Source organism: Solanum dulcamara, chromosome 11 (assembly GCF_947179165.1).
Source record: "Solanum dulcamara chromosome 11, daSolDulc1.2, whole genome shotgun sequence".
Taxonomy (NCBI): domain Eukaryota; kingdom Viridiplantae; phylum Streptophyta; class Magnoliopsida; order Solanales; family Solanaceae; genus Solanum; species Solanum dulcamara.
In genome coordinates, this window is record NC_077247.1 from 41955307 (window position 1) to 41980252 (window position 24946).

At 32.8% G+C, this 24946-nt stretch overlaps 2 protein-coding genes across 2 annotated transcripts; both read right to left on the reverse strand.

Moving 5' to 3' along the window:
- Positions 1–995: 995 nt before the first annotated feature.
- Positions 996–11877, reverse strand: LOC129872214 (choline-phosphate cytidylyltransferase 1-like). Its single transcript, XM_055947116.1, has 8 exons — positions 11625–11877; positions 11104–11217; positions 4740–4835; positions 4448–4490; positions 4037–4192; positions 3757–3837; positions 1577–1675; positions 996–1401 (listed from the first exon to the last, which is right to left on the reverse strand). Exons 1-8 carry the CDS (start codon positions 11801–11803, stop codon positions 1246–1248), a joined length of 924 nt encoding a protein of 307 aa, XP_055803091.1. The 5' UTR covers positions 11804–11877; the 3' UTR covers positions 996–1245.
- A 5461-nt stretch (positions 11878–17338) lies between these two features.
- On the reverse strand, positions 17339–20753 carry LOC129875201 (glycine-rich RNA-binding protein 4, mitochondrial). Its single transcript, XM_055950647.1, has 4 exons — positions 20542–20753; positions 18187–18255; positions 17985–18091; positions 17339–17902 (listed from the first exon to the last, which is right to left on the reverse strand). The coding sequence occupies exons 1-4, from the start codon at positions 20675–20677 to the stop codon at positions 17771–17773; spliced, it is 444 nt and encodes a 147-aa protein (XP_055806622.1). The 5' UTR covers positions 20678–20753; the 3' UTR covers positions 17339–17770.
- Between the last annotated feature and the right edge of the window lie 4193 nt (positions 20754–24946).

Genomic DNA, 24946 nt, shown 5'->3' on the forward strand with positions numbered 1-24946 from the left:
GAAAAAGATTCTATTTCCATCAGTTTTAGTTTTATGGAGAATGAATTTGGGTTGTTTTGATATGGGTTGTATTCAAAAGAAGCCGACGAATGACAATATTTCTAATTCAGATAATAGTCCCATCGCCGCTTTTACAACGGCTAATTCCAAAGTCGAAAAGGTATCCCATTACCCATTCTTTTTTGATATCTGAGAAAGTAATTCTCAATTTTGCTTATGTTTCTTAGTTGGGTCTTTTCTGATTTTGGGGTTTTCCAAAATCCTTCTTCTTAATTAGGGGAAAAGATTCAAATTTGGTCAAAAAATCCGACGAACCTCCATTTTTTCGGCAAAATTAATACAAATTTAAAATTACTCACTAATTATTTTGATCTCAAACAACTCTTCAACAATAACTTTCAATTCAAACACGTCGTTTGCCGCATTCAATTGAGTCTTCAAATTATTTATTAGGACCACCGCTTTATCTGAAGAAGAAAAGAAATCACACCATTGCAGCAAAATCCTCTGCACAAAGCAGAGGTTCCCAATGCACAGATCTCTTTGCCTCACGCCTCTTTGGTTGCTGGAGAAGGAACTTAATCGTGCATTAGTTTTTCTTTGTTTGAAGTGTGTTGGGTAGGTCTTTGAACTGAAGAAGAGAAAATGGAGTTGAAGAGAAAACTCAATTGAATATCTCTCAAAACAATGCTAAAAAATGAAGAAGAACAAAAAAATAATAATATATTTTTAAAGAAAAAAACGTTCTTCACGCGCTTAAAATGGGTGCAGCACACGCAATGTGTCAAGTCAGCACAAAATGTCAAAATGACACTATCGGAGCCTTACTTGAGGTGTCTAAAATGAACAAAGCTCAGTTGAGGTGTCTAAGTAAAAATTGCTGCCAACTTTAGGAGGCCACCAATGAATTTCGCCTTAATACATGCACTCCGCATAAATACACTTACACGGTCCTACCTATTCAATAGCCAAAAGAGGAAAAGGGGGAAACAAAGTTGCATTTTCAAGAACATGTGATTATTCATCTCATATTAGACAGATCACTCTGCTTGACAGCGTTATGGTACAAGACTATGCTTGATCACGGTTTACAACACGACTAATTGCCACTACATTCTACCAAAAGAAAACACGCATATTGCAGCGCATCCAACCATTAGACATAATACATCTTCATCCAACTTGATCCATAAACTACATTTTACACAGTGAAACTCACCACATAACATGACAAAGTGACAAACCCTATTCTTCATCCTCACCATCGTAGTATTCTTCATCATCGTCACTGCTTCCGTAATAGTAGTCATATTCATCATCATCCTCTTCTTTGTCATATAGAATCCCTTTTATACTCTTGGTCCTCATCTGCTCTTGAATTCGGTCTCTTATGACAGTTCCCTGTTGAAATCCAATATGCATGATCAGAAGTGCAAATATAAACCTCTGATTTGTGTGCGCGAGGTGCTAAAAATTTTCAGCCTGGAAAACTGTAGGGGATTGAACAAAGGATAGAAACAAGAGGAGAAGAGCATGGGAGGAAGGAGGGAGGGAAAAAGCGGCAGAGAGATCTAACCATTTTGTGGCAACCTTCTTCAAACATCTCAAGGAAACCAGCAACCAATCTATCAGCATTCTCCACCCAAATATTTCGATGCTTTGCTACTGTTTGAATCTGCAACAAGTAGTCTTTTTAACATGTTTTGTACTACAAGGCTAGAAATAGCTTAGACTGAAAGAGAGATGCTTCTTCCATGATGGCAGCCATCCATCTTATATTCATTTCATTGACATACGAAAGAGCTATCGGAACTGCTACATACTGCTCCATTTTTGGTAACAGAGTTACAAAAGATATAGTAAGAAATGGAGAAGAAAGAGCTTTCTTTACTCAGAAACCTAGCATATCAGATGAAAAATAGCATCTTCTATCATAGTTTAGCTCACTCTTCAGATAATTGCAACTTTCACAATCTCCACCACCTAAATTCTACGAGTGATAAACTATAATTAATCGAAAACTAATACTCCATCTGTTTCAATTTCCCAAATCATTGTACATTTCAATTTGAATTAGTAATTCCGTGTCCAACTCTAAGTCGTCCTTACCTACATATGCATCGAGCATATATGTATTATAAATTCCAACAAGTACTACAAAAGAGCAAGGTTTGGATGCGCTTATGTCCTTAAAGGCAGTTCATTCTAATTAACCATAATCGGATGCAAGCTCAATAATAGAAATAAATACATATACTATTCCTATTCAAAAGAATATATATACACTATCAACCGAGCCACATCATAAAGGGGAAGCAAACCGCAAAACTCATGGACACTTCACTACAGGTTGAGAAAATTACTTATACTAATTAAAAAGCTCCACGCCTCTCAACAGATGAAACCATGCCACTGTGGAACCCAACAAAGTCAAACTTGAATTTACACAAGAGTGTTGCATTAAACAAAAAGAACCATCCACCTACTAAAACAAACAATTCTGTCAACAAAGATATCTACTGAAGCATCTAAAAGTGGTTGGACACATCACCCTACTCATAAGGAATAGCAACTAAATGCACAAACATTGATCCAGGCTAGTATAGCTACTATGAAAATGTGGATGGCTATTGTATTTGTATCCAAGTTCCTATGCATGAAATAATATGAATGCTTCATCTCCTAGGGTGCAAACTTGACCTTATGAAATGCTGTCAGCTTAATATATAAAGGATCTAATAATACGAGAACCTACAAGAAAATGACAGTTGCACAGCAATGATAAAAGATTAGAACATCTAACACTGATGCATAATGTTGATATTCCATTATAGGATGTGTTAAACCAACAACAACAACAACAATATACTAAGTATGGTCCCACAAGTGGGGTCTGAGGAAGGTAGAGTGTATGCAGACCTTACCCCTACTTTTGTGGGGTAGAGAGGCAATTCAATTGTATCTTCTGATTCAACCTTACCTTATATACCATCCTATTGTTTCCCATGCTACCCATTCATTGCTCAAAGCGCCATATGCACAATGTTTTCTACGTGGGAGAGAAAATTAAACAAATAGCCACCTATTTATCCATTGCAAAGTTACCAGTACTCTGGCAGCTCTTACTGAGTATGAATTATGAAAGGATGGATAATGAATGAAAGAAATAGCCACCTATTTATCCATTGCAAAGTTACTAGTACTCTGTGGCAGCTCTTCCTGATTAAGAAGGGGCTCAGATGGATAATGCCTAGGAAAACTGCTGAGTTGTTAGCATGCTGGAATGCTCCTGGCAATTTTGTAAGGCTTGAGAAGATGGAGAATTATTCCTACATGCATCTGCTGGACAATAGTAAGGAAAAGGAATGCATGGGGTTTCGAAGATGTAGCCAACTCAACAAAAAAGGGCCTAGCAGAAGATGTACATTCTGTAGTTGACATTATTGGGTCATTGAAACTAGTTAAAGAATCGGTTTATGTTTTTTGGGGTTCCTGTAATTATATTGTTTTAGCAGAGTCTGTGTGCTGAGGGATACTCTTTTGATTATATAAAATATGTTATACCTTCTTAACAAAAAAATGCCATTTGCACAAAAGATAGAGGACATAGATCTTAATATCCTTTCCCCTTGCTTTTTCCAGATAATTGCCAAACTATATTCATAAACCACATATTCTATGCAGATTGGAGACTCTTCTGACAAGCTTGTATTTGAAATAGAGAAATGAAAAGCAGTCAAATAAAGAAGAGTATACCTTCTCTTCCACTTTCTCTTGTTGTTTCTTTACTCTCTCATGCAACTTTTTCAAACCCCTGTTCACTCTCAGCCTTTTTTCCTGCAAGAGGCAATAATGAAGTTAATACCTGGCAAAACAAATAATGAAACAAGATGTAAAGCTAATGCTAGCAGAAAGTCTACATCATCCAGTTAAAACACTTTTTTCTTTCATTGCATTTGCCAAAAAAGAACACTTATTTTTCTGAGGAAGGTAAGGTATTATTACATCACCCAATTAAAAAACTAAAAGAGTATACCTTCACGTAGCTAAGACCAAGATCCGTTCTTGAATATCCTCGGTCCAAATTGCGCATCACATATTCATTGTAGTCTTTTACAATCCTCATTATTAAATCTGAAGTAGATATTCCATCAGTCCGCTTGGTCTCCAAGAACTTACCAATGGACTTAACCTAATAACACAGGTTTTAAAAATATTCACATTATACATGGCTTCAGCACGCATTAAAGAGTGAAAATAAAGGATCAACAATGAGAAAATAAAGAATGACTTTCATACAGCATGTTAAAAAAGATGAACAAGCTGCAAACCACCTGGTTTATGCACACATAAACATTATACAGACAAACTAAATTGTTTAAAAGAAACATCAAAAGAATAAGGTAGAAAGTCGTGTATGATAAACTGAAGTTCATTTTGGACTTACATACTCGTAAACATCATTTCCAGCTCCACTTGCATCCGCATAACTGAAGTGTAGAGACAAGAAGAAGAAAATATTAAAAGAAAAAAAGATCTATGAACCAAATTGAAAGACAACACAAACAAATAACACAACGCAAATCATACAGGAGGAAGACCTTAAATTAGTTATGTAAAGCTAATCCATCTTTCAGTAAAATTATGAAAATCGGATGACTAATATCATTGTTCCAAGGAAACAAGGACCTTATGCAAATCAACAGAAGTAAAAAAAATTATGGGCCATTTAGCCTTACGGAAGAGCGTCATGTGCCACATAGTCAATCCGATGTTCATCAATGAACTCCGGGGTAACAACCCAAGGCGCATCTGGAATGACTTCATCAACCCATCTGCATCAATGCATACACAGTTAACCTATTTTGAAAATGCACCATAACAAAATTAAAGATAAAGGGTAATATTAACCATTAGAAGCTACAGTGTTAGAACCATCATCAGCGACATTTGTTTTTAAAAAGGAAGGGTAACGTAATCAGCACCTGGCTAGTGCTGATAACTGTGTGTAAAACTCAAAAAGAGGAAAAGAGAAGAAACCTGATGTGACAGTCACTTGCAAGCTACCTATTAAATCTATCAGGTCTCATACAGAATCCAAAAATTCTTCTTTACACCAAAAATAGAACAAAGAAAGACGATTCATCTTGATCTTCTAAATGGAACTGCTTTTGTCTTCAAAATATTTTGAGTTCCTTTCTGTCTTTGTCTTTCTCACCATTTCTTCTACCAAGTCATTTCACATTGATCAGAAGCTCAAAAGGTTGTAAAGCCATAGGCTACAAAAAACTAAGCTAATGCTACAGAGCTGATGAAGTTCAAAAAATTAATAGGACAATTTAGAGGGAAAGATTCTGCCAACTATAGAACTATAAAAGACATTTAGCCTCAAGAATATAAGTAGGAGTTGAAATCCCATCAAAACGTCTATGATTCTTTCTGTCCAGACACACCAAATGATACAGGCAGGAATCATCTGCCAGAGTCCGGATGGACTTATCAACTTTCCATTTAGACCAGCATTCATAGGCCTCTTTTATGCTTTGTGGCATAACTCATTTGAGACCAAAAATAGAGAAAAACATGCCCCAAATATCTGTGATGATTGGGCAGTCTAGCAAAAGATGTCTATTGGATTCTAAATTGTTAAAGGCATATGAAGCATATATCGACTGTCTGAATTTTCCTTCTGTAGAGATTATCCTGTGTAAGGCATGCTTCATGTAAAGCTATCCAGCTGAAACATATGATTTTGAGGGAAGCTTTATTTTCCAGATATATTCCCAGAGCCATCTGTCAATCATCTCATTGGAGGATAGCATATGTGAGCGTAGCCTTCCTTCACTGAAAAGGGAACACTCCTGGCTTGACAAGAGTGTTCTTCCAAATTTAGGCCATAACTCCATAAGGTGAGGCAGTTCCCAGTCTTGAATATTCCTCCTGAACAGTATTTGCCAGCAGTTATTTTGTCAATTCTGAGAGATGCAGTTCTGTTCTTGAGCTATCTGATACAAGCTTGGAAAGTCATTCTTTAGGGTAGACCCCCCTAACCATTTGTTTTCCCAGAATTTAATGTAGGTACACTTCCCATTCCCCATTTAAAGGAAGAACTTAGGGAAAATTCAGACCATAGCTTTCTGATGTTCTTCCAGAATCCCATACCATGAGGTCTTCTGGAAAGATTGGTGCACCAAGGGCTTTGAGAACTATTTATTGCCTTTGCAGCCTCTCCCACAAAGGGTTCTCCTCCTTGCAATACCTCCACAACCATTTCATAAGCATACATTTATTGTATATGTTAGATTCCTACTGCCTAGACCTCCAAGCTGCTTAGGCACTGTGGTTTTTTCCCATCTGACAAAATGAAATTTGTGGTTCTTGGCTTCTTGCTTCTCTCTTTTCAGAGAAAGGTTATCCTAATCTTGTCAAGCTGCTTGACTGCTTTGGAAGGCAGTGGGATGAAAGACATTTGGTATGTGGGAATGCTATCCAACACACTGTCGATTAATGTGAGTCTTTCGCCATAGAGAGGTATTGCCTCTGACAAGATGCAAGTCTATTCTCAATGACTCCACTCCAAACATCAGGGGATCTGAATTTAGCACCTATATGTAGTTGGTAGAGAAGTAGTACCAAGCGTGTTACTTTTCAAAGCTTACCTTATATTATTAACTACCAAAACATAAAATATCTTCTTTTACCTTTTCAATAAATGTATCACGAGCAACCTTTTTCTTTTCCAATTATTGATACACGTATTTGGTGTAATGGCCATCTCCTTATTTGATTTTGACTGTAGTTATTCACTCAATTCTCAAATTTTAATTGGGTCATTGTGAAACTTAGACCGTCTCTCAACTTCAAAAACATCAGTAATCCCTACATTGTCGACATTGTCATCTTCTTAAGTGAAAATGCAGAAATCAAAGGATGGGCGGTTTTGATAAGAAGGTTGGTTGGATAATATACCTAGAGTAAGCCTCTTTGTAATTTATCATTTTCCGCCATTTATAAACAACAAAAAAAGCTTGAGATAAACCCTAAAAATTTTGAAATTAAGGGCTTAAATGTGATTTTTCAGTAGAAGAAGCTACAAGTAAGACCTACCCGGCATATTTATGCAAAAAAACTTGCCTAATTTGAAAATCACAACACTGCAAATTGAGGAAGAAGCAGAATCATGAGAGAGAATATGAGCAAAATCGCGAGAGAGGAAGTAGGAGAAAAATTGTGTGCAATGTGATGGGAGCAAATTAAGAAATGTGATTTAGTGAGAGAGTTCACTAATAGATACATGGAATGTTTTAAGCCTATAAAAAGGAAAAGGGAAAAGAGAATAATCAGCGAATTTGCTATTTAATTGGTAATATCGCTAAATTTGATAATATTTTAAAACTATAGTTATGTATTGTAGATATAGTAGCTATGTTCGCTTAGATAGTAAAATTTCCCTTATAAAAATTTTAATCTGGCACATGCCCCTCCACTTACAGAAAATGATCTAGGATTGGGCCAATCACATATATTAAAAGTCGACAATAGAGTGGTTCTACCAGGAAAAAAAGGTATATATGTTTTGTCTTTGTTGACTCGAAAGTCCTGGAGCTTCTATCACTCCCACCTGCTCCTTTGCCATACGTAAAGTAGCTTTGCCAGATTTTTCCTGGCTAGTCGGCTTCAAGCAATTATGAATATTGGAAAGAATCATTATCTTATGGCTCCATTCACCCACCGTTCATTCCATTCTACGAAATAGGTCTAAGATAGGGCATTTAATGCACAACCTAGCCCAAAGTAAATGATTTCTGCATTTTTTGTTTGAATCAATGGCAATGAAGCCTTCACAATGGTCGCCAATGGTTCGAACGTGATCATGGACCACGCTTGGAGGGGTAATCCGAAAACTATAATGCATGCACGTTCCTCTTCCCTGATGTTTATCCTGGAGCCCAAAACCAGAGACCATCATTTGAGAGATAGATTACAGCCATTTCAGAACCAGTCACCTGCCCTGCTTCTGGTCGCTTCTTGTTTCAAGGGAAAATAAGAGGAATAGATTGTGATTCAAAGATGGCACTTTCAAAACTGACTATATTTTGAACTCTATTGTTATTTTTTTTCTCGAGTCGAGGGTCTATCGGAAAAAATCTCTTTACCTTCCAACGTAGGGGTGCGTCTGAATACACACTACTCTCCCAAGACCTTACTTGTGGATTACACTGGGTAATGTATACTTTATACTAGTATTATACACACATATATATAATATACATATCTATATATACCTATACATATAATATGCATATCTATACATACATATACAAACTTATACACATCGTATACAACCATGTGTATATGCAGTGTATACTTCGGCCATATGTTAGTAAACTATATGGTTGAATGGTATATATTGGTAACTATCCCATATTTTACACCTTTTAATAAACCACCTCTGGATAACCACTGTATTAGGGCTAATGTTGAAACTAGCCAAATTTATACGAGTTCAAACTAGCCAAATTTAATCTTGAATCGATGTGTTTCCACGAAAATCAAATGATTTCGTTTGCAATGTAGTCCCAACCCAATTGTAAACATTCTCTGGGATGATATTGGCCTCCCCTTTTGTTCCCTAGCCATGTTGCAATCCTTAAAAATCTCTCCTTCATGTTGAAACTTTGAAAACACTTTGTATGTGTACGCTTCAATTTTCCTCCCCCACCATCTACAAAGGTTCCCTTTCCCCAAAGGTGCCTGAATCATAGCATCACAAATCCATCTCAATTTAACCACATCAATACTAAGTCTACTTCTAAACCTTCCTGCTATGTTCTGTGATGAAAACCATTTCCCATGGTTGTCTTCCCTAACATCTTGGATATTGAAAGTTCTTTCTCAAGACAAAGAATAAATTACTCACCACAACTAAGAACATAATGGAAGATCCATCGGAAAGAAGAACAAAGAGGAAAAGAGGATCTAAGGCGCAAAAAAATTGAAAATCTAGATTACTTTTCAAATAAACTCAATTTGTAGTTATTTTGCAATGTAAGAACAAGTGAGCATTATTTTCAACTCCATGTCCACAAAGAAACCACCTTGAGAAAACCTACAAACCTCTTCCTTTTGTAAGTTCTCACGTGTTAAGCATGCCTTTTTCACTGCTAACCAAACAAAGTAGGATACTTTAAGAGGGATTTTGACTATCCCAATGTGTCCAAGGCCACACAATAATTATTAGCTAAAAGAGCAACATCAATGATCTGTCTACCCTTTGTGAATGCCCTTGTCATCTAATAATCATCAACTAGCTTCCGGTAATTTAGTGATAAGCTTGGACTTGATCTTGTACAACCCCAATTAGATCTCACCTATTTTTTTATGATTGTGGTGTTCGAGCCAACTTTCGCGCACCTCGATTAATTCCACGGGATACCATTCACCTCCCACCAATAACAGGTACCAAGTAGCTCTATCCACTATTAGATCTCACCTATATGAATGTTTTTCTTCCATTATCTTCTATCTCAAGTAATTGTAGGTCTTTCGACACAATTTTCATCTATGTGATTTTAGTTTTAGGTACTTCATCTATTTTTAACACCTTCACTCGACATAGTTTCATACCTTCCGTTACATGCATTTGTAGGTAGATGATGGACATGACCAAACCATCTCAAGAGATGTAATCTCCTTTTATCCTCAATCCACACACCTTTTGGCAAACAAATCCTTTTTTAATCTTATCTTATTTTGTATGACCGGATATTCACTACCATATAATATTATTGGTCTTATAATTGTTCTGTAGAGCATATTATTTAATTACCAAATAATTTTTATATATCTAACAATTCAAACCAAAAAAGTTCCTTTCTTAAATACTTTGATAAATTTTCTTATGAGTTGATAATGGTTGTATGTTTAGCGTCAATCTAACTCAACTTTTAGATGGGTTGACTTGGATCATGCCAAATAAACCCGCCATGAGAATATGACCAGCTCAAACGTGGGGTCATATTTTCATGAGCTAATCTTATCACCCATGTTCATGATAATCACTATGTATTTCATGTTGCATCACATCTAAAATTTCATGACGGGACCAAGTATATAATAGTTATTGTTTTTTGTCAAAGGAAGATACTCCCAAGAAGCATTATCCACAAAGTTTATGAAGTCAAATGATCATCTTGCATCATTCATGAAACTCCACATTGATCCTCAAACTGGTTACATGTGTCACAACCTTGGTAAATGTAACATGTATGCACCAACTTGAAGAGGATAATTAAGTTTAAAAAGCCATGGCCAGTGTAATGTAATAGTAGTCTCCTGCATGGGTAAATATGCCCTTTTAAATTATAGATTGTATAAAATGATAGTCCTCACCCAGGCAACATACTGTTCAATAGTACTCATTATGTGCTCAAAATGATATGATAGTTAATTGGCCATGGAAGCTAATCTGGAAAACCAAGTTACGCCGAAAGGTGATTTGTTTTAGATGGCTAGCCCTTTAATTCATCAACATTGGCGCTGAAGCCTACCTCAAAGTATCTATTGTTTTAACAAGTATCTGGCTAGAGTTTTAACAAGTCTTTGTAGCTGGAGCAATTTCTCCCCTGTCAATTTCCCTAAAGTTTTTTTGGACTTTGTCAGCTCCTTAACTTTAGATTAGCCTTTGTTAATAGAGCTAACAATGTCTTCTACTTTTCTATGTTCTAAATTTTGCATCTTCTTGATGCCTTCTATGAAATCCACTATCTTATCAAAACAAAAGGCAATGGTCTTCACACATGCTATATTACTCTCATCCTTGTGTCTCTTATTTCTCACAATAACAACCAATTTTTTTATACAAAATATCTAGAGAAAAGATTAAACAAAAGAAAATACTTCAATCATTTTTAAAATCAAAGTTACCCTCAATATAAGAAACATCTACATGAAGATATAAGTTCATATCTTTGTGAATGTCTTCGGAAGACATCAGACACTGAATCAATCTCACCTCAGCAATTAGAGATACTTGATCATTTTAGTATTACCAAAGAAGAATGATCATTTCATTAAGATCTGACTGAAAAAATGTTAAAAAACCTGCAGTGGCGCAAAGATTCATAGCGCTCCTTTTCATTCATAACAGTTTTTCCCTTGTATTTGTGGGTGATTTCATCATTGCAGCATCCAACAAGAAGCTGAGCGTTCGGCAATCTACATTTAGGCAATGAATAATTCAGTCCAAGTAAAAAGCATGCTCAATTTCACACATTCTTCATGGCTCTACAATCATACAACTAATAATATTCCAAAAAAATAAATAATTGAAAAACAACTTAGTCAAACACCTATTTATTTTTCTTCTTCTCCGGTCTAATACACTAGATACCTTTATCTTCTCTTCTAACCGAGGCTTACCTAGATGAGAAGAAATCAACCAGCTTTCTGATCGAATCCCTCTCACAAATTTTCAAAAAACAAAAAACATTTTCTTTCCAGGCCACTCATAAATCCAGCATCTCAAAACCATATAAAAAAGCATGAAACACGAAAAATATAAATCAATTAATAAATAAAAATCATATAGAGTATTACGCCGGATGAATAGAAGAGAAACATACAGTTTCTTAGCTTGTTCGAGGGCGCGAGCATGGCCGAAGTGGAAGAGATCGTAGATGCCGTCAGCGTAAATACGAGCCGGCCGATCTGTTGGCGGTGGATTCGGTGGGATCGGCTTCAACCGTCGCTGCGGCTGTGGTGGTTGCTCTAATTGTTGATCTTCGCCTCCTCCATTCTCCATTATACTATTATATTTCGGCCTTCTCTTCTCTTCTCCTCTTCTCTCTCTGTGTGCTGCTGCTCTTCCCGAAATGTCTTTTTATTTTTACATCTTTTGTTTCTTCCGCACCCCACACCCAATACCCACTCTGCCACACGCACAAAACACGGACTACCCTGCTTCATTCATCCGTTCTAAAATAATTCACACGTTTTATTTTTCGAAAGTTAATTTTAAAATTAAATATATTATAAATTATAACTGTTATTAATATAATAAAAAAATATATTTTTGAGATTTAATCAAAATTTATATTGTGTAACTTTATAAAAAAATTATGATAAATAAAAAGAACGGAGGGAGTAATATTTTTGGATAATGAATAAGGATTTAATACATATCCCTATTAAAAACTATTCAAAATCTATAGTACTAGGTTGATTTTCTCCGGTTAAAAGGAGAATCAACAAAATAATAGATAGTATAAATTAATTTAGATATTTTTATATTTTTCAAAATCCCGTATTACTAGTGGTATATTTTTTTTCAAATAAATTGACATGCGAAAACATATAAATAAATAAGTTGGATGATGAATTAGAGGAGAAAATTAGTCCATTTCAGTTCTGGTCTTCTTGTTATCCTACATAGATTTAGCTTCTTTTACTATTTTCTTTATTTATATTTTTAGTAACGTACAAAAAGAAAATTAAAAGCAAATAGACAAATGCAGAGGGAATAATTGGAAAAAGCTGTTAATCTAACTTTTCCTCTTATTTCGACACGATACATTATGGGGCCCAAAGGGTGCACCTCATACGTTAAAATCCAATTTATCATAGATTTAGGATAAAGATTTTATATAATTGTTTTTTAAAAAAGATTTGGAATGAAAATATTAAGTTTGATTCTCACATAAAATTCAGATAAATTATTGCAACTTTTTGCCTTTTCTTAGAAAAAAATAGGCATTTTTAGTAGTCATTGTTGGAATTGGGACAAAGTGGTCGTTAGACCAGTTATGTTATATGGGGTGGAGTGTTGGTCAGTTAAGGTCTCCCACGTACAAAATATGAAGGTTGCCGAGATGAGAATGTTGAGATGGATGTGTGGGCATACCAGGAGCGACAGAATTAGAAATGAGGCTATTCGAGACAAGGTAGGAGTGGCCCCGGTGGAAGACAAGATGCGTGAAACGCGACTGAGATGGTTTGGGCATGTGAAGAGGAGAGTCCCAGAGGCACCAGTGCGGAGATGTGAGAGGCTGGCCATGAATGGTTTCAGAAGAGGTAGGGGTAGGCCGAAGAAATATTGGGGAGAGGTGATCAGACAGGACATGGCGCATTTACGACTTACCGAGGACATGACCTTAGATAGGAGGGTGTGGAGGACACACATCAGGGTAGAAGGCTAGTACATAGTGGCATTATTCCCCCTTATCCGTAGGCGTATTAACGCACTATGATTTCTTGTACTCGGATGTATGTTATTTATGGTATTTATGTTATTATCCAATAATAATATCTACTATTTTTTTGTGCTTTGATTATACTATTGTTTGGACCGTTTTCGTCGTCTACTTATTTACTCTAATATTCTTGTCTGACCTTTTTCTATGCTTTTATTGAGCCGAGGGTCTTTCGGAAACAGCCGTCCTACATTGGTAGGAGTCAGGTCTGCGTACACTCTACCCTTCCCAGACCCACGATGTAGGATTTCACTGGGTTGTTATTGTTGTGTTGTTGTATTGTTGGAATTGTGAAGGAGTTAGTAGTTACGATCAAGGAGATTTGACTTAATCACTTTACACTTCCTACTTAAGCAATTTCGTTATTTCGTTTACTTGTGTGTTCATATTTGAGACTAACATTTAATTAACACGATTCATTTTTGTCTATCTAATATTTTAAAAATATTTTTTTTTTATTTATCACTTTTAACATATTAAAAAAATCTAATACGAAATATCAATTAATAAGAATAGTATGGTAAAATAATTATGTCAAACATTATTTTTTTAAATTTGTGTACCAAAATTTAAATATGACAAATAAAAGTGAATAAAATCAATAACTTGTAGTAATTTAGTCTATAGTAAGTAAAATTTAAATTTTGAAGTTTAATGATGTAATGTAGTAAATTGCATTGCATTGCTTAATAATTCCCACGGTAGAGTTAGAGCTGTGTATTGATCGGTTCAATTCGATTTTGAAGTTTATAAGTTTGACTTATCGGTTATCAATTTATAGATATGTCAAATCATTATAGAACCATTAAGATATTGGTTTATAGGTTATTACTCATTATCGGTTCAGTTATCGATTTAACCATTAGATTTGATGCAAAAAAAATGATTGAAAATCACTTAGAAACAAGGTGACAAATCAAATTAACCATGCACATGAATTGATAAATAATTTCTTACTCAAAAGCAAATGCAAAAAATTGTATAATAATCAAGAGTTTGAAACAACAAGAAATAAAAATATGAAAACTAAACCTCTAAGTGAAGGATTTTATATACTGAATGGTAATAAATATAAAATATTAAGTTACTATCAAGTTATCAATTAACGTGTTAAAAAAATCTTAAACCGTTAAGAACTAATAACCCATTGTCTATAAATTAATAACTTTTTTTCGATTCAATTTTAAATAGCTAAGCCTTACAAAGACTCATGGTTGAGATTTTGGGAGTAAAAAGACTCAACTTAAATGAAAGAATTTAATGTGGAAAATGTCATAATGTATTAAAATCTTGAGATAAGAGCCCTCTTGAACCATGAGAAGAGGATATCCCATTTGCAACAAGATATATTCTCTTGGAGACGATCCAATTTTAATATTCAATCAAATTATTCTTTCATTTTAAAATACTTATTGTGTTTTTTATTTATATGTTCTTTTAAAAAATTTTAATTAAAAAGAGTGTTTGATTATTTTATCCTTTATTAAATATTTATATGTTATAATTGTAAGATATTTGTATTTTTTAAGAATAATTATTATTAAGAATAAAAAAATAATAAGTATTTTAAGAAAAAAAAAATTAATAACAAAGACAAGTATTTTGAAACAAAGGAAGGGAGCACTTGTATAATAAAGAGGAACCTAAAAACTTTCAAAATGCACATATTTTCATTTTGTTGTACTTTTACTTCGAAACATCAAAATCTATTTTAGAAAAATAAACTGCGTCTATTTTTTTAAAAAAAATAAAATAAAATCTCAAAAAAATATTAGTTGGCTAATAGTTGCATATTTTATATTTTTGGTTTCTCATCCAATGTCCGCTATCTTTATTTGGAGCCCGACAAATTTAAATTTACATTGAAATGGCTCATTTACGAGAGACACTCTCTATCAAAAAAATTTCCATAACAAGACTCAAAATCAAAATCTTTAATTTAGAAATAAGCAGTTTTATTCACTCCTAATTACATAGTTAACTAATAATTGACTTTGCTCTCTCTTTTTTTCCACATAAAATATTATACTCCCTCCAGTCCCTTTTATTTGATTCTTTTAGCATTTTCTATTTGGTTTAGAATAATTTTTTAAAATCAAGAAAGTATTCATTTTCCCCCAAAGTTAGACAAACAAATTTCTAAAACAAAGTTTATGAATTTATATGAGTAAATTTGAAAGGAGATAAAAGTTAATATAGTCAATAGTTTTTTAAAATAACTTGTGTAATGAATATGCAAAAGATTAAAAATCAAATAAAGAGGACTTAATTGATCAGTAGTAAATAGTCGTAGAGGTTATTCAATAAGTAATTCTAAAGGTAAATATTTCTGTGATAGGGACCAATGTAAGCTATCACTTTCTCTTTATTTATTTGGCATTGAAATGTGTGACACTAATTCATTAATAACCACTGCTCCCTTTAATTTTGACCAATGCTGGGTTTATTATTTAGATTTATTCTTATTTCCTCCGTTTATTTTTACTTTTTTACTATTTTAAAAAATAATTTTTTATATTTACTTGTCATTTTAATATATCAAAAACAAAAAAAAATATTTTATCTTCAATATTAACTATTTATTTCTCAAGACCTAATATATCAATTAATATGAATATTATAGTAAAATACTCATATTAATCATTGTTTTTTATAGTAAAATACTCATATTAATCATTGTTTTTATGGTGATAATTGGTAAAGAATCTAAAGCACAATCAAGATCAAGAAAGAACACATATTAATCATATCTTAAATACTACTCGTTTATCATACTAATTTCTAAAATATTTAACCTTTTAAAATATGAGTCATTTATATTCCTTTTTTCTGAAGCTATTTCTTACGCTCTATGGTCTAAAAAATGAAGCTCTAATTAAGTGTGACATTTAAAAAAGAAATAAAAGATGCTTGGACAAATTATTTTATAAATTAAGATATTTTTCTTAGTATTTTGAAAGTGTGGAGTATTTAATTCATAAAAAAGTATTAAGTCAGAACGTGCTAAAAAAAAAAGGAGCTTCAGAAGAATATTCTAAAAATATTTATAAAGAATACTTCAAAGGTGTCGTTCAACTTGTTGGGCTTCCACATTGTAGCCTTCTTTCAATCATAATGGACATGCGTTGATTAAACTAAAATTGTTGAACAATATTTTTGATACGTGAAGAGGAAATGTGCAGATGTTGGTGTGAGAGGTTAAATGTAGTGTGTATGGTAAGAGGTAGACGTAAGTCGAAAAAGTATTAGATAGAAATGATTAGATAAGACATGACATAGTTTTAACTTACAAACGACATGATGTAAGAATATGAAAATACAAGAGTAGAAGGTTAATAGCTAGTTGGGTTTTGCCTCACTTTTCAATGAGATTAGGCTTGGTGGGAGTTTGGTAGCACCGTGTCTATTGTAGTATTAGAGGTATACATATAGTTTCTACCTTTTGATATTTGTTATCATCTGAGAGAGTGTGTTTATAATTTGATTATATTCTCAACACGCTCCTCACGTGCAGACCTGATTTTGAAATATGTGATCATCTCATCTGAATTCTAAAGTTGTTAGAGAGAAAACACTTTTTATAATTTGATTATATTCTCAACACGCACACCTCGACCAATTCCACGGGATATCTGTCACCTCTCAAATCTCACTTATAAGATTACATTGAATATATAATTATTGTCAACAATATCCTTTTGGCAATCCAATCAATTACAACTAAATCAAACAAATATAAATACAGCTTATTGAACTCCACTCTAGATAATTAAGTATGGATTTGGGAGAGTATAATGCATCAAGCAAGTCCTTGTCACAAACATGTGACTCACAAGTAATTGATACTAATCTTTCTAGCCCCAATCTCAACTGTTTCATCATCCATCAGGGGAAAAATAACTCATTCTTAATACCTTCGATCCCAAACATTAGTCGTTCTGGTAAACTGAATTTATATCAAAATATTTGATGGTTTAGAAAAACCGAGAAGTCACATGTACTTGTTTTTCCAGCTATACCCTTTACTGTTCCTCTTATTGATGAAGTGTTAAAGAGATGCATGTAAGGTACATCTAGACAGATATTAATTTCATAATCCTTTATTTCCAGGGCAATCAGAACCAGTTCCATATCTTTGGGAGCAGCCTAAAATACATCACGAGAGTCATTTTTACGGCGTAACAGTTCAAAAGTCACATACACTAGCAGAACCTGACCATCAAGCTAGTTACACCCGAATTGGAAAGCACAAATCTTGCGATTTAATATACATGATTCTAAGTACAAGTTTTGTAAGATGACCAAAGCACACTTAGACCTGGACTGACATGCAACATGCCATGCCTCAGAGAACAAGCACAATATATATGTGGACTTACCTACAAACCACAGGTTGCAATGACAGAACAAGTGGACTAGTCCTGTAAGTTTGACCCAATATTGAAATTTTTTGCAATAGAATTTTCATCAAGTCCACCCGATGCTGCATCTTGTTTCCAGAGTGATGAGTTGTGAAACTGTCATTCACCTAGCAATAACTCATTTTCGGACGGTAATCTTTCCACAGGTAGTCCGCAAGTTTTCGGGTATCTGCCAAAGTCTTTCTTTGTAGGCTTCGCGAGATCCACAGAAATAACCCTGCCATTGAGGTACTGACAAGGGAAGAAAGAATTTGAGGAAGAAGACACACTACAAAAGGAATTTAAAATCCAAAACAAATTCATTAGGTATAACCTTGTGATCCATGCTATCAAGGGCAAGCATGGCATTTTCTTGAGAAGTGTATTGGATAAAAGCATATCCCTTTGATCTCTGTGTCACTTCATCCCTAACAATCTTAACTGGTACAGAAAGTAGACACATTTAAACAAGCAGGTCTCAACTACAAGAAAGAGCAGCATAGATGAGAAAAGTATCCTCAAGCAACGACATGTACCTTCAGCCACCTGGCCAAAATTTGAAAACATCTTCTCCAGACAACTTTCATCAGTGGAGTATGGTAAATCTACGGTTCAAAATAATAATCAACGTAAGACACAGAAATTTTAGAACTTCAGAGAACGAGAACTGGCGAGTTTTGAATGAAAAGATGAGAAACTGAAAAAGTAAGTGAATTACAAAATTGTAACACAAGAGTTAAAGAAAAGGCAACTAACATTTCAATGTTTCAAAACTCATCAAACTGGCAATCATTACATCTCCAACTTGGCACTTGGCAGAATAGAGAAATATCGAGTTTAATCACAACTTAACACATATAGTCATATAGGTATAATTTTTAGCTTAGTTAACTTATAGAACCTCATTCTTGTGGTATAAGCAAAGAAAATTTCTCTCTACTCTTTTTTGCGCAGCACCAGAAAAAGTTTCCAGTATATGTATATCACTGACTAGAAAGAAGTCCTTTTAGTTCACAATCATCATTTTGCTTCTTGCCTGACAATATATGTAGCATTATAGCAGAATGCAATAGTTCAAAAGTAGGAGGAATAAAAGAGAATAGTGTTTAACATAAATTGAATGGCAATACTTTTCCACAATTCTTGTTGATAAATCATCAACGTGTTTTGTAGTTGCAGATTTCAACTGATGAATTAAAAAGTGAGTTGCTTTTGAGGAAGGAAGAAAAGAATGAATAAGCCACAAAGGATAGAATTGGGAGTGTTACATAAGCACTTCACTTTCAAAACACCAGATTTGGTTCGATTAGCATAAACATACTCGATGTGCCCTCATTATTATTTGCAGTATCCTCAGGGCCCAGGAGGCTCTTGCAGTCTTTCCATTCTCTATCTTCAAAATGGGTAACGCCAAAAGTAACACTAAAAGTCAACATCTTTCTCACCAAACTGATACTGAACATAGTCCCTAAAGGGAAATTTGCAGCTGCACACTGAGATACATGATCTCTCTTTCTATATAACCTCATTCTTTTCTTCTATTTTTATTTTTTCTGATCTTTTACAAGTAAATATCTCCAATGACCGCTTTCAGTCCTTAAAGACAACAGCACTCTTCTTACTTCCTTTGGAATGTCAAGGATGATCAGAATGCATTAGAGTTGTTTTCTAATATCACTATTTTACTTATTGCCAACTATAGTGAGAAGCTATAGCCAGGAGCTGTATATTTAAAATAATGCCTAGTTGAAACACTATAAGCCTGTATCCCCCTTTTAATTTCAGGCCATTTAAGCTCAAGAAGTGGGATGTTATCCTATAACACGAAGTGTTTACTTTCGTCAAATATAATAACTACTTGGACCAAAGATCTGAATTCTATTCAGCTTGACGCAAAGTTTGAACCATATAAATGTCTAGAGACAGCAACTTTGAACAAATTCTTCAACGAGAAGCAGCATAATTGTAGACTTGAAATCATGAAGACTAAGAAATCTGACAAAATTTTCTGCCACCATCACTATCGAAGAGCATCACCTATGTGAAACAGAAAAATGTAACCACGGCATGAGCAGCAGTAAAGCCTTAAAGTCCTCAATGGTTACAATGATGGATTGATGCATGGTCTTGCCAAAGCCATATGGGCCATTCAACATATACAATGTTGCCATGTCTACTTTTCTATTAGTATCAGATTGCACAGACAAGATATAATATAACGAAACATAAACTCCTACGAGGATTATTAATTAGTATTACTGCAATTTTGCAGAGGCAAGATAATACATAAAGAAACATACCATTCTATGAGGCTTATCACTTGTTACTACATCTCTTCTAACTGTTGGTTAGAAACAGCAAGCAAGTAATGAGGGTTGTACATTATCGGGGACAAACATTACTTAGACTGCAACAAATGCTACCAACAAAGATCCTAGTCAAAACTTATTTCTCTCTTTAATTTCATGAAAAAGATAGTACAAGTCAATACAGTTTTTTTCTTGGACCTACAAATGTTGTTTCCAAGCTTCACAAGTCTTAAAGTTCTTGGGAGCTTTCAGATGCAATTGTTCCTTAACAAGTGTATTCTCCTTTTCCTAGCAGCAACTACATTGTGCAGAGAAGCACATCTGGGCTAAAAGAAAGTAAAGATCATAGCTTTATAAAATTACAAAGGACACAAAAGCTCCCAAGAACTTTCTCCTTTTTCCTCCCAACAAAGAGAAACATAAAATTCTCATAGCCAATTAAATCAACAGGAACACCCATCACCTAAAAGATGTTTTTTTAAAGAAAACTAAGAATAAGTGAAACTCATTTGGGATAAAGTACAGTTCTTGATATTCATCTTAACATTGATTAAAATAGAAGGAGGGAGTAAAATTGCTTACTTCTAACCATAATTTTGCTGGCTAGAGGGTAGCTGGAAAAGCTAGCTCGCATTTTGAAGGATTTGGGTCCAATTGCTGGCTGCAACAGAGCAGTGGATGAGCTGCTTGGCCATAACCCTTTGGAGACCAACATCATCACCAAGTGAATCTTTGTATGGTGGTTTGTCAAGGAGAAAATGACCAAAATTGTCCTAAATGTAATCGGTGTTTAGAGATGGAATCCAAACAATTTTTAATGTGTAGACAAAATTAATATTTTAATCTTTTATATTTATTAAGTAATTAAAATAGTTCTTAATATATAAAAAAAAATAATTTTTTTAATATTTCATATGTATCACGCAATCAAAAATAGTTTTTAATGTACGAAAAAAAGTGATCATTTTAATCCTAAACGTGCAAGTGAAAGTATTTGTTAAGTTTAACAAACCACTCACATGAAGGAGCAAAAATTATTTTTTTCCTTCCATCACTCCCCTTGTTCGCTTGTAATGATAGAGTATACATTATTTTTGCTTTCAGTATAATATATATTTTGCTCTTGTAGCAAAAGCTATAATTAAGTTATGATTTCCAAAATAAATATATACGTTAGTTATTATTCTTTCTATTCCATATTAAATGAATTTATGAGGCAATGCAAACATATTAAGAAAAATATTCAAGAACATAATTTGAACAATACTTTTCACTATTGCCCTTTGTAAAATCATATAATTTTACAAGTAATGTGATTTATCTCCTAGAAAATATAAAACTTCAACATCTATCTTGAACTTTGAACAATTCAATTATTTTAAACCATAAAAAATTCCTCAAAAATTCACTTAATATGAAATAGAGAAGTAGTATAATAGTTTTCATTAAAGATAGTAAACAATGACTTTTCGTCTTGTAATAATAATGACATATTAAGATTTAGTTATGGCCAAACAAACCATTTTTATGTTTTTATATCATTCACGTAAGTTGCTAGTTAAATTTATGAATTTTTTTATTTGCACGTTACCTTTAAGGTTTACGATTAATTAAGAGGTGGCAGTTGTGAGTAATTTGAAACTTTAGGGGCTTAAAGTCGCCATTCAACTCTTCTAAGAAGTGGGCATTTGTGAGTAATTTGAAACTTTAGGGGTTTAAAGTCGACATTGAACTTTCTGTTTTCAGTTTCCACTCATCAACGAACAACATATAGCATCAGCCTTTCCCCCTCTCTTCCTTGTTTGATTCATCTCCAGCGAGCAATTGGATCCCTCAAAGCTAAAAACTTCAAAGTAAGTTTGACAAAAGGTTGCAATTACAACTTTCAAAGCTTCTTCTTTTATTCAGTTTTGTTAGTTCAAAGAATTTCGATCTGAATCATCTTAATTTATTCGATATCGTTTAAGAACTTAAAATTTAGGAAAGTTTTTACTGGGTTTTCATCAAACTTTGAAATTAGTGATGGATTTTGAAAATTTCAAGGTTTTGAGTACTTAAGCTACGGTACATCTGATTTCTTTTCTCCATTGGTGGTTTGTTTATAGTTTTGGATTTGATCTGATTATCATATAAATTCTGAAAATTAATGTTCTTGTCATTCACCTTTAGGTCTAAAAATGATCTTTTTTTTAACAAAATTTTAATTAAATAAATTGAGTAATTTTTTTAAACATGTGACGGTCATCTATTGGTATAATTTAATTATAAAATCGATTCAAAATTAAAATTTACTTAACAGAATTTTAATTAAATAATTTAAATTATTTTTGTAAACACGTGGTGACCATTTATTAGTTACAATTTAATTATTTAAAATTAATTATAAATCAAAATTTATTTAACAGAATTTTCATTATGAAAAAGGGCGTAAAATGCCCTTGAACTATTGAATTTGGTACAAAAATGCCCTCATTCATATATTGGGCCTAAAATGCCCTTTTTCATTAAAGAAAATGTTATTTTTATACTTAAAGGTGGATGTTAAAGACATTTTTATACTATTTTCAATAGTTCAAGGACATTTTAGACCATTTTCCGTAAGATAAGAAAAACAGTTAATAGCCCCCTCCCTCATCCAATTGAATCAAACTTGTTATGTCTGAAAAAGATGGTTTGAAATTAATTTCAACTTTATGGAGAAAAAAATAATTTTAGAAAAGATGATTCGCCACTTAATTTTTTAAAGAAATTAAGAAAACTTAATTTAAAAGACCCTAACATATTTAAATCTTTAAAATTCAGAGAAAAAAGTACGACATTCTTATTTCTACTTTAAAAAGGTGTTAAGCATTCAAAGTGGTCTCTAGCACACGGTTATCCGTCGATTTAAAAATTATTTGACTAACTTTTAAAAATATTAATTTAAAAGGAAACAAAGAATTTAAAATTATTGGAAAAAATTATCAAACTTAAACATTGAAAATAATATATGTATAAAAAAGTAAAATTTACCAAATGCCTAAGTAAAGGTAGAAAATCATCTAAAAAATAAATTAACATTAATTGATTTATCTTTAGGGGAATTTAATTAAGTTAAAATAAACTAAAATTAATATCTAAGCAAGCATAAATAACATAAGTAAATAAATTATTACAATCCGAATTAACATAAATAAACAATAAATAACACATAAAAATATTGTCCGACACTTAGTTTTTGTACGCCTGGACTAAGCTGTTAGGTCATCTACGTTTTGGGTCTTAAGCACAATTGCACTGTATATCGTAGCTGTATACACACTGTATATCGGAATGTATATACACAATATACAGTGTATACAACTTTATTTTTGTATATCAAACTGTATACATACAGTATATCACCTATTTGTTCCCTGTATCTACTGTATATCACTTTATGTCAGATTGTATATATACTATATATCAATGTATACAATATTATTTTCTTGCATATCAGACTATATAGATACTGTATATCAGTGTATACGATACCATTTTTTCACCTGTATTCTGTGTATACAATCCAATATCAATATATAAATCATGAATATTACCTTCATTTCCATTTATCAACTTTCCAGGAATTCAAACAAGATGATGGGAAACTCAAAACTCAACGATATGGAACGATGGGGTCCAAAGATGGACTCGAATTGATATCACATGCACCAAAATAAAATTACATAAGCATTTACTTATTTTAAGCTAAACCAAGGAACATATCATGATATTTTAAGTTATCAAATTGATGAGTATCCTAGAAGTGACTAACAACATGCATATATGTGAACAAAGGAAAGGAAAGAAGAAATATATTCAAGTAACTAAAGAACACAGATTTAATATATACGCTATACTAGCTCAAATTTTAAAGAAAGAATTAAATCAATTAGGCCATGAAAGTTCCAATTGAATAAAAACTTTAAACATATTTTTGTTATCTGAATCATGTTAAAAGAAGAAATTAAAAACATGAAAATCTATATTGTCAAAGAAAAACTATTTGGAAAAATAATGAACAAAACTAAGATCTGTCATGAAATAATCCTAACACATAATAGCTAATTAATTATAACACATGCAAACTATAGTTTTTTTTATCAATAATCTAATTATTCTGAATACATGCTAACTAAAAAAACAAAACTACGAATCAACTAAATATAAAATATAAAATAATTAAATAAAATAAAGCTAAGAAAAGATTTTACCTCTTTTCGGGAAGCAAGACTGAAGACGATGAGCAGAAGACAACTTCATCATCACCCAAGAGCTTGATGAAACTCCAATCTCCAAAAAAAGGAAAAGATTATAAATTTAGACTTGAACCTTCGTAGGTTCGACATTATAAGAACACTGTTCGTAGCCTAAATTTTGACTTCAATTTCCTATTTTCATTGAAGAAAAATATAGATTGAAAGCTAGAAATTTTTACAATTTTTAGGCTGGGGACAAGAGTCTAAAATCCTAACCAAGTTCAGAAAATTTCTAACTTTGGAGTGGCTAAAAAACCTCCCACTTCCTCCCCTTTCTTAATAAGAATATGAGCATTTATATAGGATCCAAAAACTTCAAATTTTCATATAATTTTCGACGTGGGAGATTGGGGATTTTTAATTTATTTTTTTTTTTAGAAAAAACTAAAATTTTCAAAAATGCAAACTATAATTAAATTAACCTAACTAACATTGTATTTAATTAAAAACTGAAATCTTTTTGAGATAATTTTCGAATAACTACATAAATAGTAATCAAAGATATAGTTTATAGAAATATATATATATATTATACTAAAATTTATATAAAAAAATAAAAATAGTTAAGAATAACATGAAAATATCTTTGTTTTTATAAAAGGTAATTATTTTAAAATGTTTGAAATTCAAAGAAATTCGATAGCTAATTCGCGTTGTGAAGGATCAAAATTGGGTGTCAACAAAACTTAGCTGAACCCAGTTTAGTAACT